Source organism: Setaria italica, chromosome VII (genome assembly GCF_000263155.2).
Source record: "Setaria italica strain Yugu1 chromosome VII, Setaria_italica_v2.0, whole genome shotgun sequence".
Taxonomy (NCBI): Eukaryota; Viridiplantae; Streptophyta; class Magnoliopsida; order Poales; family Poaceae; genus Setaria; species Setaria italica.
This window is the reverse complement of record NC_028456.1, coordinates 26,055,425-26,069,317: the sequence shown is the minus strand read 5'-3', so window position 1 is coordinate 26,069,317 and position 13,893 is coordinate 26,055,425. Positions and strand designations below refer to the sequence as shown.

At 50.6% G+C, this 13,893-nt stretch overlaps 3 protein-coding genes and 1 long non-coding RNA gene across 4 annotated transcripts; 1 reads left to right on the top strand and 3 right to left on the bottom strand.

Annotated features, from left to right (window-relative positions):
- The first annotated feature begins 4,115 nt into the window (after positions 1–4,115).
- Positions 4,116–9,281, top strand: LOC101777645. Its single transcript, XM_004976328.3, has 6 exons — positions 4,116–4,928; positions 5,052–5,207; positions 5,339–5,464; positions 7,507–7,738; positions 8,442–8,524; positions 8,903–9,281. The coding sequence occupies exons 1-6, from the start codon at positions 4,188–4,190 to the stop codon at positions 8,975–8,977; spliced, it is 1,413 nt and encodes a 470-aa protein (XP_004976385.1). The 5' UTR covers positions 4,116–4,187; the 3' UTR covers positions 8,978–9,281.
- On the bottom strand, positions 9,108–10,443 carry LOC101778071 (NAD(P)H-quinone oxidoreductase subunit M, chloroplastic). Its single transcript, XM_004976329.3, has 2 exons — positions 9,873–10,443; positions 9,108–9,472 (listed from the first exon to the last, which is right to left on the bottom strand). Exons 1-2 carry the CDS (start codon positions 10,332–10,334, stop codon positions 9,296–9,298), a joined length of 639 nt encoding a protein of 212 aa, XP_004976386.1. The 5' UTR covers positions 10,335–10,443; the 3' UTR covers positions 9,108–9,295.
- A 554-nt stretch (positions 10,444–10,997) lies between these two features.
- LOC111257881 lies at positions 10,998–12,046 on the bottom strand. The gene is made up of 3 exons (XR_002678480.1): positions 11,643–12,046; positions 11,467–11,549; positions 10,998–11,386 (listed from the first exon to the last, which is right to left on the bottom strand). It is a non-coding gene; the product is annotated as an uncharacterized LOC111257881 (long non-coding RNA).
- A 326-nt stretch (positions 12,047–12,372) lies between these two features.
- Positions 12,373–13,344, bottom strand: LOC101777224. Its single transcript, XM_004976327.2, has 3 exons — positions 13,076–13,344; positions 12,868–12,982; positions 12,373–12,779 (listed from the first exon to the last, which is right to left on the bottom strand). Exons 1-3 carry the CDS (start codon positions 13,252–13,254, stop codon positions 12,558–12,560), a joined length of 516 nt encoding a protein of 171 aa, XP_004976384.1. The 5' UTR covers positions 13,255–13,344; the 3' UTR covers positions 12,373–12,557.
- Positions 13,345–13,893: the final 549 nt, after the last annotated feature.

Genomic DNA, 13,893 nt, shown 5'->3' with positions numbered 1-13,893 from the left:
GAGAAGCGCCGGATGTAATCCCGGAGGGACTCGTCCGCCCCCTGGCGGCAGCTCCAGAGATCCCAGGAGTTGCCGGGGCGCGTGTACGTCCCTTGGAAGTTTCCTATGAAAACCTCTTTCAGGTCGTTCCAGTTGCGAACGTGTCCCGAAGGGATCTGTTCCAGCCAAGCTCGCGTGGAATCTGCCAGAAAAAGGGGTAGGTTGCGGATGATGAACAGGTCATCATCCGCTCCGCCGGCTTGACATGCAAGCCGGTAGTCGCTGAGCCACACACCAGGATTTGTCTCCCCCGAGTATATGGCTACACTCGTGGGTTGCCTGAAGCGCGGCGGAAAGGGCGCATTTAGGATGCGTGCGGAGAAGGCCCGAGGCCCAGCCGCTCCTGGGCTCGGGCTGCGGTCTTTCCCGCTGTCGTAGCGCCTGCCACGGTGGACGTGGTAGCCTCAATCTGCCCCGTCTTCCCTGCCCGCGCGGGAGCGTCTCCGCGCGTTCAGGGTGTCGCGGGCGTCGCGGACGAGACCAACGCGCTGGTGGACGGATCGAGCCTCGCCTACCGCGGGTGGCGGGGTTCGTCGGGCGGACGCGGCCTGATTCGCCCCCGGAGGGGGTTGATGGACAGATTCCCCCCGCCGTTCCGGGGGCGCGCCATGCGTCGCCCGGCTGGCGTTCTGCCCGCGTCGCCGAGACGCTGAACTTTCCGCCTGCTGGACGACGGCGCACTCGAGCAAGTTGCACATCTCTTGGCGTGCCCGTCGCTCCTCGGGCGTCGCTGGCTCGGGGAGCTGTCGGAGCAACACCGCCGCGGCGGCGACGTTTTGGCTAGCGCGGGCAAAGAGCGGCGGTCGCTCTCCGTCCGCACAGATGCGTTCCTGGACGTCGCGCGCCCGTTGTCGCGCTCCCCCCTCATGGTGGGGGTGCTCTACCTCTTGGCGAGCGCCCGCGTGCGCTTCTGGTTGCTGAGAGCACCCTGGGGCCCTGGGTAAGGCTCCAGTTGTAGCTGCGGCGCGCGAGGGGGGAACCCGTTGTCTCCCCTCGGCACCATCGCCGTTGGACCCCTCGGAGTGCGCGTCGACCACAAGGCACTCGCGCGAGGGGCGGGGACTCCCGCTGCTGGAGCCAGCGTCGGAGATTGTCCTCGCCGCGCCCACGAGCTCGTTGCTCGCGGGCGACGTGGTCAAGGACCGCGCTAGGAGGTGACCGTAAGCCCCCGTGGCGTTGCGTAGCCCGAAGGGCTGTCCCTCTGATGAGGTCCTTCTGGTAGGCGACCGGCCGCTCGCCGTCGTCCTGGCGGCGGGCCAAGGGCAGCAGGACGTGCGGGCAAGACGAGGACAGGGATCAGCTCGATCCCTTCCCCGGTGGCCAGGAAGTCCAGGCTCCCGAAACGGATCAGGGAGCCCGGAGCAAAGCTGCTATCGCAATTGGCCATCTGAGGCTGGAGATGTACGCGCAAAGGTCCCCTACCTGGCGCGCCAACTGTCGTTGTCAAGATCAGCGGATCAAGACTTAGACTAGTAAATTTCTTTTATGCGCGTAAGCCTCAGGTGGTTGCGCGGGAGACACGGGTTTAGACTGGTTCGGGCAAAGGGAGCCCTACGTCCAGTATCGGGGATGTTCGTGTTGCCCACGCGGGGGTTCTGTAGTAGGGGTTACAGGTTGACGAGAGAGGGACTGGTCCCAAGTCTCTTTGGTGCTTGCGCTCTCAGGGAGAGTTGTTGTGTGCTATAGCCTGTGGGAGAAGAAGCCGATCCCCTCTCCGGCCCCGGGTTCCGCCTTTTATATCGCAAGGGGCGGCCGGAGTTACAATTGGGATCGGGTAAAGAGGACTGTAAAGAGTAAAGCGTAGAATGGTAAAAGTTACGGCAGGAAGGAGGAGCAAGACCCTGGGCGTCCGACGTCTCTGCCAGCCCTGGTTGAACGCCGGTGCGCATGCCGGAGGGGGAGGCCGCCGTATGCCAAGTGTTGTTCCTCCCTACAGATAGCTCCTTCGATGTTCGCAGGTGCCAGATCATGATGAGGGCGTTCCGTCGTTTCCCCAGCGTCCGTTAGGGAGGACGGTGGATGCTGCTGCTCAGGCGATGGCTGCTGAGAGGGAGAGCATCACATCCGTGCTGCTGGATGCGCGGGACCCGAGGGTGCGCGGGACCCGAGGACAGGCCGCTCTCTCCTTTGCTCCGGTCGGCGCAGGCCATGAGTACCCTGTGGCGAATGGGAGCCGGCCGCCGGCACTGTAGCCTGCACAGAGCGGTCGTGCACGGGTACTTGCGCCGGGTTGCGTGAGGAGCGCGGTCGTCCTTCCCTCTGCCAGGCCTGCGGCGCATTTATGGCGAGGCCGACGGGGGGGCCCACAGGATTTTGTCTGTTTTGCTCATCTGGGCCGCATCCGAGGGGGATCCCCGCTCCCGGAGGCCCCAGCGCGCCCGACCCCTTTGCTTGGGGTCGGACGAGGCGGAACCCCGTGGCGAGGGGTCGGGCGCTCCCGACCCCGGGGTCGCGGTCGGGCGAGGCGGAAACTTTGCGGAGGGGGGTCGGACGTTCCCGATCCTCGCGCCGTGGTCGGGCGAGGCGGGGCTTTGATCATGTCTTGGTGGGCCTGGGCCTTCGTGTTTGTTTTCTTTAAGTGGTGGCTTAGGGGATCGTTAATATTTCGCCCCAACACCATCTATCTGTCGTGACCCTATCTGTCAATCTCTTTTTTTCCTCTTTATTTTTTTCCTCCCACCCTGATCTCCTCCGATGTTGAGCAGCTGCCCGCTATTGTTGAGCTCGAGCCGCTCGCTCTGCACGTCGAGCTCGGCCGTGCCGCGCCAAGCCGGGCTGCCCCGCCGGCGACCTTGCCTCCACCGCCCCCAGGACAGGCTCCGCGCCGCCCCTGATCGCCTTGCCAGTCGCGGAGCTCGTTCGCACGTCGTCCCTGGGGACATCTGCCTCATCCCATCGAGCGCCGCCCTCCTTCGACTCGCTAGGTGCCGGAACTTCATCGCGTGCGGGACAATGGAAGAGAGACGGCTTGCATCCGCTCGTGGGAGTCAATCTCGAATCTGAAGGGAATATTCCTCATCAGGGATGGATCCCTCCCACCTATCTCTGTCCCCGACGCGGAAAATGGAACGACCCATCCCTCTTGTCCTCGCATCCAAAGGAATCTAAGGTTTCATTTAGCAGGGATTAAACTTTAACCCTATCACATCAGATATTCGGATAAGGATTAAATATGAGCTAGTTATAAAAATAATAGCAAAACCTCTAAGCTAAATCGCGAGATGAATCTATTAAGTCTAATTAATCCATCATTAGCGAATGGTTACTGTAGCACCACATTATCAAATCATGGACTAATTAGACTTAGGGCCTGTTTGGGAAGGGGTGTTAAAGTTTAACAGGGTGTTAAACTTTAATACATGTGGCGTGTTTGGATGGGTTGTTAAAGTTTAACACCTTTGTTGGAAAATGACTACATTACCCCTCAATAATGCTCTTAAATGCTGTCTAATAAGTGGAGAGAGAAGGAGAGAGAGGGGGCAACCAGAGAATAAGTGGGGAGGGGGACCACTTTTAACACCTTTAGCAAAATTTAACACCCCCTCCATGTGTTAATGAAAAGAGAGATGTTAAATTTTAACACTACTCTTTTAACACAAGTGTTTGACAGCCATTTTATTAAAAAGGTGTTAAATGGGGGTGTTAAATCCCAAATAGGCTCTTAATAGATTCATCTCATGATTTAGCTTAAAGATTGTACAATTAATTTTGTAATTAATCTATATTTAATATTTCTAATTAGTGTCAAACATCCGATGTGATAGCTTCCAAACACCCTTAAATGCAATAGAACATGTGCATTTTCACGATGGAGTGGACAAGAGAATATGGTCGTGGGCAGGATGGAATCAACAAGCCAAAACAATCTGAGCATTTCTCGTACACGAGACTTTTCTTCTTCCGCCACGTCAGATTAATACAGTGCTGACATAGTGCGCGGACATCCTTCAAGCTTCAAGAACCCGGCGTCCCGGCGCAACCTTGTACCACTGTGCAGAAGCAGAACACTCACTCAAAAGGTCCCACCATATAGCTTTCAAAAAAAAAAAAGGTCCCACCATATAAGAGACACGGACACAGTCAGTCACACTCCCACCGCGTCTCCCCACCTTCCCAACCAACCAGGCCACGGCCGAAAACCCCCGATCATGCCGCCGCCGGGCAAACCCTACATCGCCTCCGGCGCCGCCGGCTTGTCCGCGCGCGAGGCCGACGAGGTCGACCGCGACTACGACTTCTTCCTCGACCACGTCCGCCTGGACGGCCACGGCTACGCGCTCTACATCCCTTCCAAGGACGGCGTCTCCCCTCCCGAGGTGATCAGGTACGAGCAACCCCTCGACGGCAGCAATGTCGGGGCCCCCGTCGTCGGCCCTGAAGGCGGGGGCCGAGGAGGCCCTCCCCCGTCGGAGGAGGGCCCGTGGGCCGCGCGTGATCCCCCGCGCGCGGCCCCGTACGGCGCCGCTCACCCTCGCGCCGGCGTCAAGCGCAAGGCCCCAGACGCGACCCCCAGCGCCGAGGCCCGGAGCGGCGGGGTCCCCATGGAAGAGGACGCGCCGGCGCCGGCGCCGCAACCCGCGTGGTACGACTCCCAAGCTGGCATCGACGAGCAGTACCGCTTCTTCCTCCGGCACCTTCGTAAGGTGAACGAACGCGAAGCGGTGCTCAAAGTGGGGAATTTGAGGATCCCTTTCGGGCACGAGCCGCCTGCAGACAATAGCTACGCCGAGGAGGAGGACGACGCTGAGGAGGATGAAGATGAGTTAATTCCTGCATCAGGGCAGTCAGGGGAGGACGGTGCTGGTACGGATGAAGAGGAGGAGGTGTTCGCAGAGAAAGAGGCGGGGGTTGATTTGGATTTGCAGGTCGTGAACGTCTCTGATTCAGAGGTATCTGCGCTATTTCCATCACTTGTGAATTGGTATTATGTCGGTTCCATGCCTCTGAGTCTCTGACGCACCCGATCCCAACCCTTTTTGGCTCGTCATGTTTGTAACGCGTCTGGCTTAAAGGTGAAGGAGGAGGAGGTGAGCGAAGATGAAGAGGACGACGAGGACTCGCAAGAGGAAGAGGTCGACGAAGAAGATGAGGAGTGGGAGGTGGAGGGGGAGGACTCTGAGGTGGGGCCTGGATCAGATTTGCAGGTTGTCAATATTCTGGATTTTGAGGTAACACCATGCCATTCCCATCTCTTGTGAAATGTTGTCATGTCTCAAGGAAGCAGGTTTCCTTGTGCCCGACGCCACTGATTCCATATCATTCTTTTCTTGTCGCATCTATGTTGTGCCTGGCCTAATAGATAAAGGATGAAATGGAGGAAGAAGATGAGTTGAGTGCCCCAGTCAAGGGAATAACAGAGTCACAGCCATTGAACAGGGAAGCAAGCTCAAGCAAGGGACATGCAGCCATACCTCGCAATGCTTTGGTGAGACATTACAGCACATGTAATTATAATTATCATTTGATTCCTTACATGCTATAGTTTTTAGCAGTGCGCATTGTTTGTTAAATGGATGAACGGCCATGATTCCTAGGCTCCTAGCATATATATGGTATGTGCTTGTCCAGCATTTCAAATAGGGGTACATGAATGTAAATCCCTTTGATTTACTCATTCCCAGAGCAACCCCCCCCCCCCCCCCCGGGTACAAATAAGGGGGTCAATGTGCAAAGAAATTTCCTGGTTCATACTTGTGCATGTCCTTAGCTGTCAAATAGGAATGTTTCCCTTTTGGCATCTTTATCCATAAATTGGTTGCTCTTATGACTTATTTACAATATATAATTTGTCGCAATAGTTTTACCTTTTAGATAACTGTGATACCGCAGTATTACTGCTTCAATGCATGGTAGATTTTAAGGCTAGCAAATAATTTATTGCTTACTATCCTTCCTTTAGCCCTGTAGCTTAACCCACAATTTAAGGTTGCAATCCATGCTGGTGTAGTAATTCTTGAACAATTGGGTGCTCCTAACAGTTCATGAATCAGAGAACTATGTAATTTCAGAGGTTCTAACGTCATCTATAAAGAATGTGATTTTCGACCTGACTACTGTGTCTTGAATCATCATCCCAAAAATACCTTTGTCATCTAAAGAGGCATACCTTTGTCATTCTGAACTTTTGGAAATTGGTTTCCTGTGCCCTGCATTCTTTATCCTCCTACCAAAACCACTATGATTAGAGCACGCCTCTTTGGTCTTGTTTCAAAAAGTATCGTCACTACCAATTTGAAGCAACCCGTTTGCGAACTCATTAGGCTACAACATACATAACAGGTAGGCAAAACTCTTGGCAATAATGTTGTGTCAAGTGGACAATCTAACTCAAAAACTTGTCCAACAACTTGGTGGATACCATTCACATCAATTTGAGCTGCAAAACCAGCACCGTTTGGCCATTGAGTCTTGCCAGGGCTTACAGGAGGGGCTTGGCTATTTTCTCGGGATATATGATGGATAATGTTGGAATATTTTGTATTCATGTCTGCATTTGGTGTGAGATACGTACTATTGTCCATATTAGTTCTAATAGAGTTACTTCTATACATGTATTGGTTGTTATATGGTGGTTTTGCTGATGTGGCCACCTGGGGCTGGCTGAATTACCACATCAGCATCCATCTAGGCATCCTAGCGGACCTATTCACTTGATTGACTTGGTCCGCGTCCTTCATGCCTTAGCCTTGCCATCAATACCCACTCCAATGAGGGTTTGTCCAGGCACGGCCGATGTAGCCATTCCTTTCAGGGTGTAGTAGCAGCTTTTGTGCGGGACAAGCATATTAGCTGTGCACGCTTACGCAGCCTCGCTTTGGGTCCTGCCGCTACTGATGACCAGCACTATCGGGAGTGCTAACAATGTCTTCACTCAATTCATCTGGCGTTAGTGAGGAATACTTGGGTGGACAAATAGGGTGGTTTTTACCACATTTTGGCTTTTCTGTCTTTGTTTCCTTTTATGACATTGTGATCTTAGCTATCAGCATTTGTTAGACTACATCTCTCAGGGTAGAGTTGCTTGCTAGCTCTTTCTATTTTCGTTGATTGAAATTGTAGTCTAGTGTTCTAATCAATTATAAATGTATTCTTGTGTGTATACCATGTATGTTAACAGTTAATCTAGATTGCCATTAAAAACCTAATTCCATGCAGGTCTTAGGACTTTGATACTTATTGCATGAGCTCGGTGGAAAGGAATAAATTACAAACTCTATAATTGTGTTGTATCTTCTAATACCTTTCAGACCGTTTTCACTTTTTGTAATATTGATCTTCAAATATTTCTTTTGGTTCAATTAAAAAATCTTATTTTTTATCCATTGAATGGATTAATTTAGAGGATATGTCTTGTAATGCAGTTAGTACGTTTGTTCTTATCTCATGATCTTTTTTCACTTTCTTTTAAGATTAGGCCAAAGCTATGTGTCATGCAGTATTCTTGTTTCTGCTAATGTTTACTCACAGGAACTTCAAGGCGTTATATGGCCCCCACATATCACTGAGAGGCCAAATTCAGATTTCAAAAAGAAGTTGATGCAGATTCTCATGAAACCATATAAACAGGAAGAATATGATAGGTACTTTTCCATGGCTACTAATCGAACTCCAGTTGTCAAGGAGCGAAGGACCCGTCATAGTGTGGTGTACTACCCCTGGAAGCATGAGTTGGGCAAGTCATACTTTGATAGTTACCCAGGTATGCTTTTATATCGCATACACTGTATCTTCAGTGTCATCTTTTGTTCTTTGGCCTTTGCTTTTGTTTTATTCTTGTTGTTTTCCTTATGTAGAATCTTTATAATGCTTAGTACATATCTCCTTGCTAGAGCAAATTTGTTGTATGATGTGTACTGTGTCAAGAATCAAGATTGTTCGTGTTACACTTCATGAAGCATGTATGTACCATTGTAATTGTTGTTTTCATTTTGAACATTGAGACCCCTGAGTGCTGTGCTGGTTTGTATCTACATGTTTTATGCCCTTGTTAAATTAGCATATGCCCAAAATATCTTATTGATGGTTTGCTTTAATCTCTAAGTGTAGTTGTGGAAATATTCTTTCCATGGCACGCCTGGAATTCTTAATTTGTAAACACAAACAATAGCAGTTTGAAAGGGAAAAGAGTTAATTGTGTTACTTTAACAGTTGTCATTGGCTCATTGCACTATACTGGAATTTTGGAGTTCTAATGCCTCAGTTTCTGTTATCATCTGAGTGCAACATATCTGTGAAACTTGAAGCACTTACAATTTTGTTCTGATGTTTTCAAATGTGTGAAATGGTTTCTTATGCAATGCCACAAATTGTAAAAGTCGAGAAAGAATGCCATTTTTCTCCAGCTTCCCTGATTTGCATGCGAATATAGTACTAACTGACACCTCTTTGTTATCGAATTTCAGATCTTGCTGAGCAGTTCAAACTCCAAGACAATAACTATCCCAATCGCTTGGCTCTTTTGCGTGGGTTTTTCTTCTGGTTAGAGGTAACAGCATACAATTTCTTTGTTGATAATAATATGGGCAAGCACACATCTAAAACTCATAGTTCCACAATTAAAAACAAAACAAAACTCATAGTTCTATCTCTTGTTAAAGCAAGTACCGATTGAGTAGCAGAAATGCTCTCTTGGTAGAATTAAAAGAAAATATTTTTTTTCAGTGGAGCCACAAAGTACAGTTACAATCAGGCTAGGAATGGTATCAATAATAGATTCATGACTATTCGGTTTATTTGCACCATTACTCTGTACTATCTTCTTACTTATATCCAGTGCATGCTACTCGGAAACAGAATAGCATGTGTGCAGTCTGCAGCGTTTCCTAATTTTGGTTACTTATTCTTTCTCTGTATGCTATTGTAGAATGTTGGGCGAGAAGACCAATTCAGGCCATGGAGAGATGACTTCAAAAGATACCGAGTTGTCTCATTCACATGAGAGGGCTGCTATCCCCTCTGGTTCAGAATGGAAGTCGTTTCTCGATTTAGCGTGGTCGCCAGTGTGCAACTTTTGGCTGGTAATACTCGTGGAGTCATCGGTAACATCTACCAGTATTAGCTCTAGAAACTATGGAAAAACTATGGCGTTCTGGAAACCAGTATCCAATCACAGTGCCCTACAAACAGAGTTGGCGTTTAGACAGGCGTGTATCCTTATTTTGCCCCAGCCTCTATTAACGTGGGTATAACTGCAAAAGTATACATATTGCTCAGCGACTGAATGGAGAAACCATTCTCTCTCAGTGTTGGGTTCATTCTATTTTGCTTCGGGGATCTGGCTGCTGTTGAACTTGATCCGAGGCTTGCCCATGCTGAAGTTGAGGACTCTGGACCTCATGTTGTACTTGAGCAACCCGTCGTACAGCAGCTTGCGGATGTAGTGCTCAAGGTCAGACCCAATCAGCCGAAGCGTGTACTCTGACAGCTCGGCCCCCTGTTTCAATCAAAGCAGAAACGAATCAGGTTACTTCAACGAGCCTCGCTGAGACATCTAGGCCACTTTTGGCAGGTTCCAGGGCTCCGGTTCCTTCCAAAACTGGGGAGGAGCCGGAGAAGTCACTTTTCTTTTAGTCCTGGTTTCTCAGGACAAACGGTTTCGGCATGCGTGGCTCCACGCGTGGAGCTGTTTTTATAGGGCTCCAGCAGCTCCAGCAGGAGCTACAGGAGAAGTCGAAACCGGATTACTATCAAAGGGACAACTATCCTCATATTCAGCAATAGTATTTTTTTGGCCATGTTATGTTTGTTCAAACATGACGAAATTCAATTTATCTGTTATCGTCTTATCGAGACATGTAGGCAGTGAGAGCAGAGCAATGGGTGAGGCAGTTTACCTCGTAGTGATCGACGAGGTCCTGGAACTCGTTGAAGACCATCTGGCAGGTCTCGTCGGTCCAGGCGAACTCGTCCTGGGGGTCGAGCATGAGCGTGAGCTTGTCCATCTGCGTCTGGTCGAACGCGTTGGTCTCCGGGTCGATGTAGGCCGCGTAGATGCGGACGTGCCGCGTCGTGCTGCTCAGCCACTGCCCGCCGTACTCCCGGCTCATGTTCTTGCTCTCCGCCAGCGGCTGCCGCGGCAGCGATTGCGCGTCCCCCTTCCGCGCCTTCGCCGGCTCGTCCGACCCCTGCGCCGGCGGCACGCCCGCCGCCTCGGCCTCGACCTCCTTCACCTGTTGCTCCGGCTGGGCGCGCGCCGGAGGGAACCTGACGCGCCCCGCCGTCTTGGCGCCCGCGAACCGGCGCCCTTGCGCTTGCGGGGCTAGCTTGGCAGGGGACAGGAACGCCGTGGTCGCCATGCTGTGGCCTCTCTGGTCTCTGCTTCTTCGCGCCTGCTTGGCTCTTTTGTTTTCTTTGGTCTGTGCGTGCAGCAGCTGCCGTGCGTTGCAGGCTTGCAGCCACAAGCGTCTTACCTCGCGTGGCTTGTGCCGCCTATCGCTTGAGTGGATAAGGGCTGTTTCTGCCACACGACAATTGGGCCAAGCAGGTTTCGTGTCTGACGGATAACTGGACCAGCATTGCGTGTGTCATTCCTTTCAAGGGAAAAAGCATCGTGTGACATTTTTAAAGGAGACCCTGCATGTGGTGCATGCTTAATTGCTTTTAGTAGTAGCGATCCACTTTTTATCGTGAACCAGTCATTCGCAGCGTTGTTCTTTTGTTGCGAAGGAATCAGCGATTTCTGATTTTTTTTAATTACCATATTGCACTCTGTTTCTGAATCTGTTATTTTTCTTTTCTTTTTACCATTTAAGAGGATTACTAACCAGATTCACACTTTAAGATAGTATATATTTTTTTCAACACAATCAAATAAGGCATGCGTGTTTATATTTTTTTATATTTTGCAACAAGTCAGAGATCATTTTTCTTTAACATAGCCATCACATTCCAGAATTTGAAATATCTTTATATATTTCATATCAAAATAAAAGATGATACATTGATCATGTCAAGCCATCTACATATCATTGCACGGATCCTACATGGACGCTTGATCTTGTCAACAAAAAATATATGTACATCTGTGATTACTACAAAGTACAAACTATAATATCAAACATTTACACTTTGGACTAATCCAAGAACGTGACTTGCAACTAGGTGGTAATCTCGATCTCATCGAGGAGCTCTTTGGGCAGTTGGATATTTCTCTCTTTCTCTTCCTCTACAGCTTCCAAAAGGCTCTAGCAGCGTGATCCAATCAACATGAGGAAATAAACTCACATATACTCTAATGCCCATATGCATTGTAAATGTATTGCCACCAGTCCACCACGACTCACTGCATTATGCAGTGAAATCAACTAGATCTCCACAGTCCACTCTCTAACCTGAAGAGGGCCATAACCTGAAGCATCAAAATGAGAATATAAAATTCGGAGTAAAAATAATATCGATTGACTAGACATCGGTGCATTTTAAGTGAACCTGTAACATCCTGAGGGGCTCGTTGATTAGCCTTTGCTTCATTTTTCACTAGTCCCAGATCTTGCAAAACCAGCATCTTTCATCTTGATTCAAGAAGTGCACATGTTATATCTAACTGATTGCAAAGGGAGCAAGCAACTGGTGGTAAGGGAGAAGTGGATTGATGCGAGACTTACATCCCAAGCAAAGAATCGAACTGATCCAGGCTACTGCACACAAGATTGGAATCGTGATTGAGGCTGCTGCACACAAGATTGGAACCGTGATTGAGGCTGCTGCACACAAGATTGGAACCGTGATTGAGGCTGCTGCATACAAGATTGGAACCATGATTGATAGGACCTTTCGGCGGCCCGCGAAGGCCAGAGATGCCTGCAGTAAGGAGATGGTGGCGTCGAAGCGGACAGGAAAAAGAAGAAGCGAGAGAGACGGATGGAGAGGGTACGAGCACGAGTGGTGACCCCTCGCGGACGAGGGGGACGGCGGCGGATGATGGAGGGCGGCGGCGGTGGTCGGCGGGCTTGACCACAAGTCCACGAGTGGATAAAGGGTGCGTTTCTACGCTGGAAGCCAAGTTGCGGCGTGGCCGGTGTTCATCGCGTCTGGAGCCGGCTCGCGTTTATCGGAGGAAGTCGAACTGCAAGCCTTTCCCAGGTGGAAGATCCCTCAAGCAGCCACGCGTCGCAAATCCAGGAACGGGCCGCACGGAGTGACTCTACGGACTGTCCCCCACCCAATTTTTTTTCCCACTGCAAAAGCCGTAGATCCGCAACAGCTTTTTTACTTACGTGACGATCGCGTCGCATGGAAGGCAAAGCGAAAGCTGCGTCTGCACGGGCTTTAGCTTTCCCGGGAGGGAATCTTCTGTTCAAAAGTCAGAAGTAAATAATTCAGCTTAGAAGACGCGTGAACCGGAAATCTCCCTCTTCTTGTATGTACATTATGGACACTTGAATTTGGGCAACAAATGTACAGCGAAAGCTACAGTAGCGTACAGAACTTTCTCTAGTTACAACTTACAACTCACAAATCCAATGAATGAATCAAACAATAATCCTGCTAAGCTTCCAAGGAGTACCACGAACAACGAACTAGCCATCATGCACCGGCAGCAGCAGACTGGGAACGCCGGCGCCTGCACCGGCGAGGGGTACCACGGGGAGCTTCTCGCAGTCGCAGATCTCGATGACGTTGCCGTCGGGGTCGTGGAAGAAGAGCTGCTCCACCACCGTCTCCCCGTCCCGCACCCACGCCGCGACGAACTCCAGCTCCATGTCCGCCAGCCTCGCCTTCATGAGCCCCATGTCCGTGCACTGCGTGACATCGGCAAATGTCAACAACCTGTTAGCTGTCGACTGACGAGGGCGCTGAAATTGTACTGAAAGTAACTGCGAAGGTCACCTGAAAGGAGATGTGGTTGCCCTTGGGGTTGATCGCCGGCGGCCTCGCCGCCGCCGGTGCGTTGGAATCCGAGCCACGTTGCAGCAGGTGTATCCCCATGCCATACTTGTGCAGCCTGCAATAATGTTTTGCCTTGCCCAAATAAACATCAAACAAGCATTCATTTCCATCGGAGGTAGCAGGGCAACAGTACGAAATGGCTGCTCACCATGCTCCTCCGAAGTCGAGGGACGCCGGGCGTTTGACGAGCTCGAAGCCGAGCACGCGCTGGTAGAAGCCGACGGACTCCTCGACGGAGGCGCACTGGAACGAGACGTGGTTCAGGCGGACGAGAGGGACGGCAGGGCCTGCTGCAGGCTCCTCAACAGGGATGCACTCCATGGCCATGGTTTTGTGACAGAATTTCGTTTCAAGTGGTTTTATGGGAGAGAATTTCGTTTCGAATGGTTTTATGGGACAACTACGAAGAATTGATGACACTTCTGGTTCAGGTCAGGAGGCAGAAAAAGGCCATGTATATATAGGCGCATGCGTACGTGTTACCGTGACGCGGAATCAAGTGATGGTGCTGCGTGCCACTTGCTGGCTTGCAACCACAATTAACACGTCTAATTAAGCTAGCCTTGCAAGAAATGGCCAGCAAATTCAGGATTTCAGGGATCTAGATGCCGTGAGATTTTGACCTCCACGTAGGATCGGTAGTTTGATGCCAATCCACTTACTCGTCCACCGACCTGCCTCTTGCTGACTTGCTTCGTCATGCGATTTGCCTGACCCGTGATGCCCTGATCTGGCGATGTCTATGCTTGGCTGCTTCTCCATTACTAAGCTCCTATTTGCTGTGAAGCAGCAGTACTTGTTCTCTTCAGAGGCAACTTATAGTAATCCTACGTCATTAGCCTCTAGAAAATGGCAACCTGTTCTGTTACTATCTTCTGCACACCGGTTCAGGATTGGGATGCCGACTGGACTAATTTCGTTTCAGATCCGCTACGCGTTCTGGAACCCGAAGAAGGAATTTCGAGG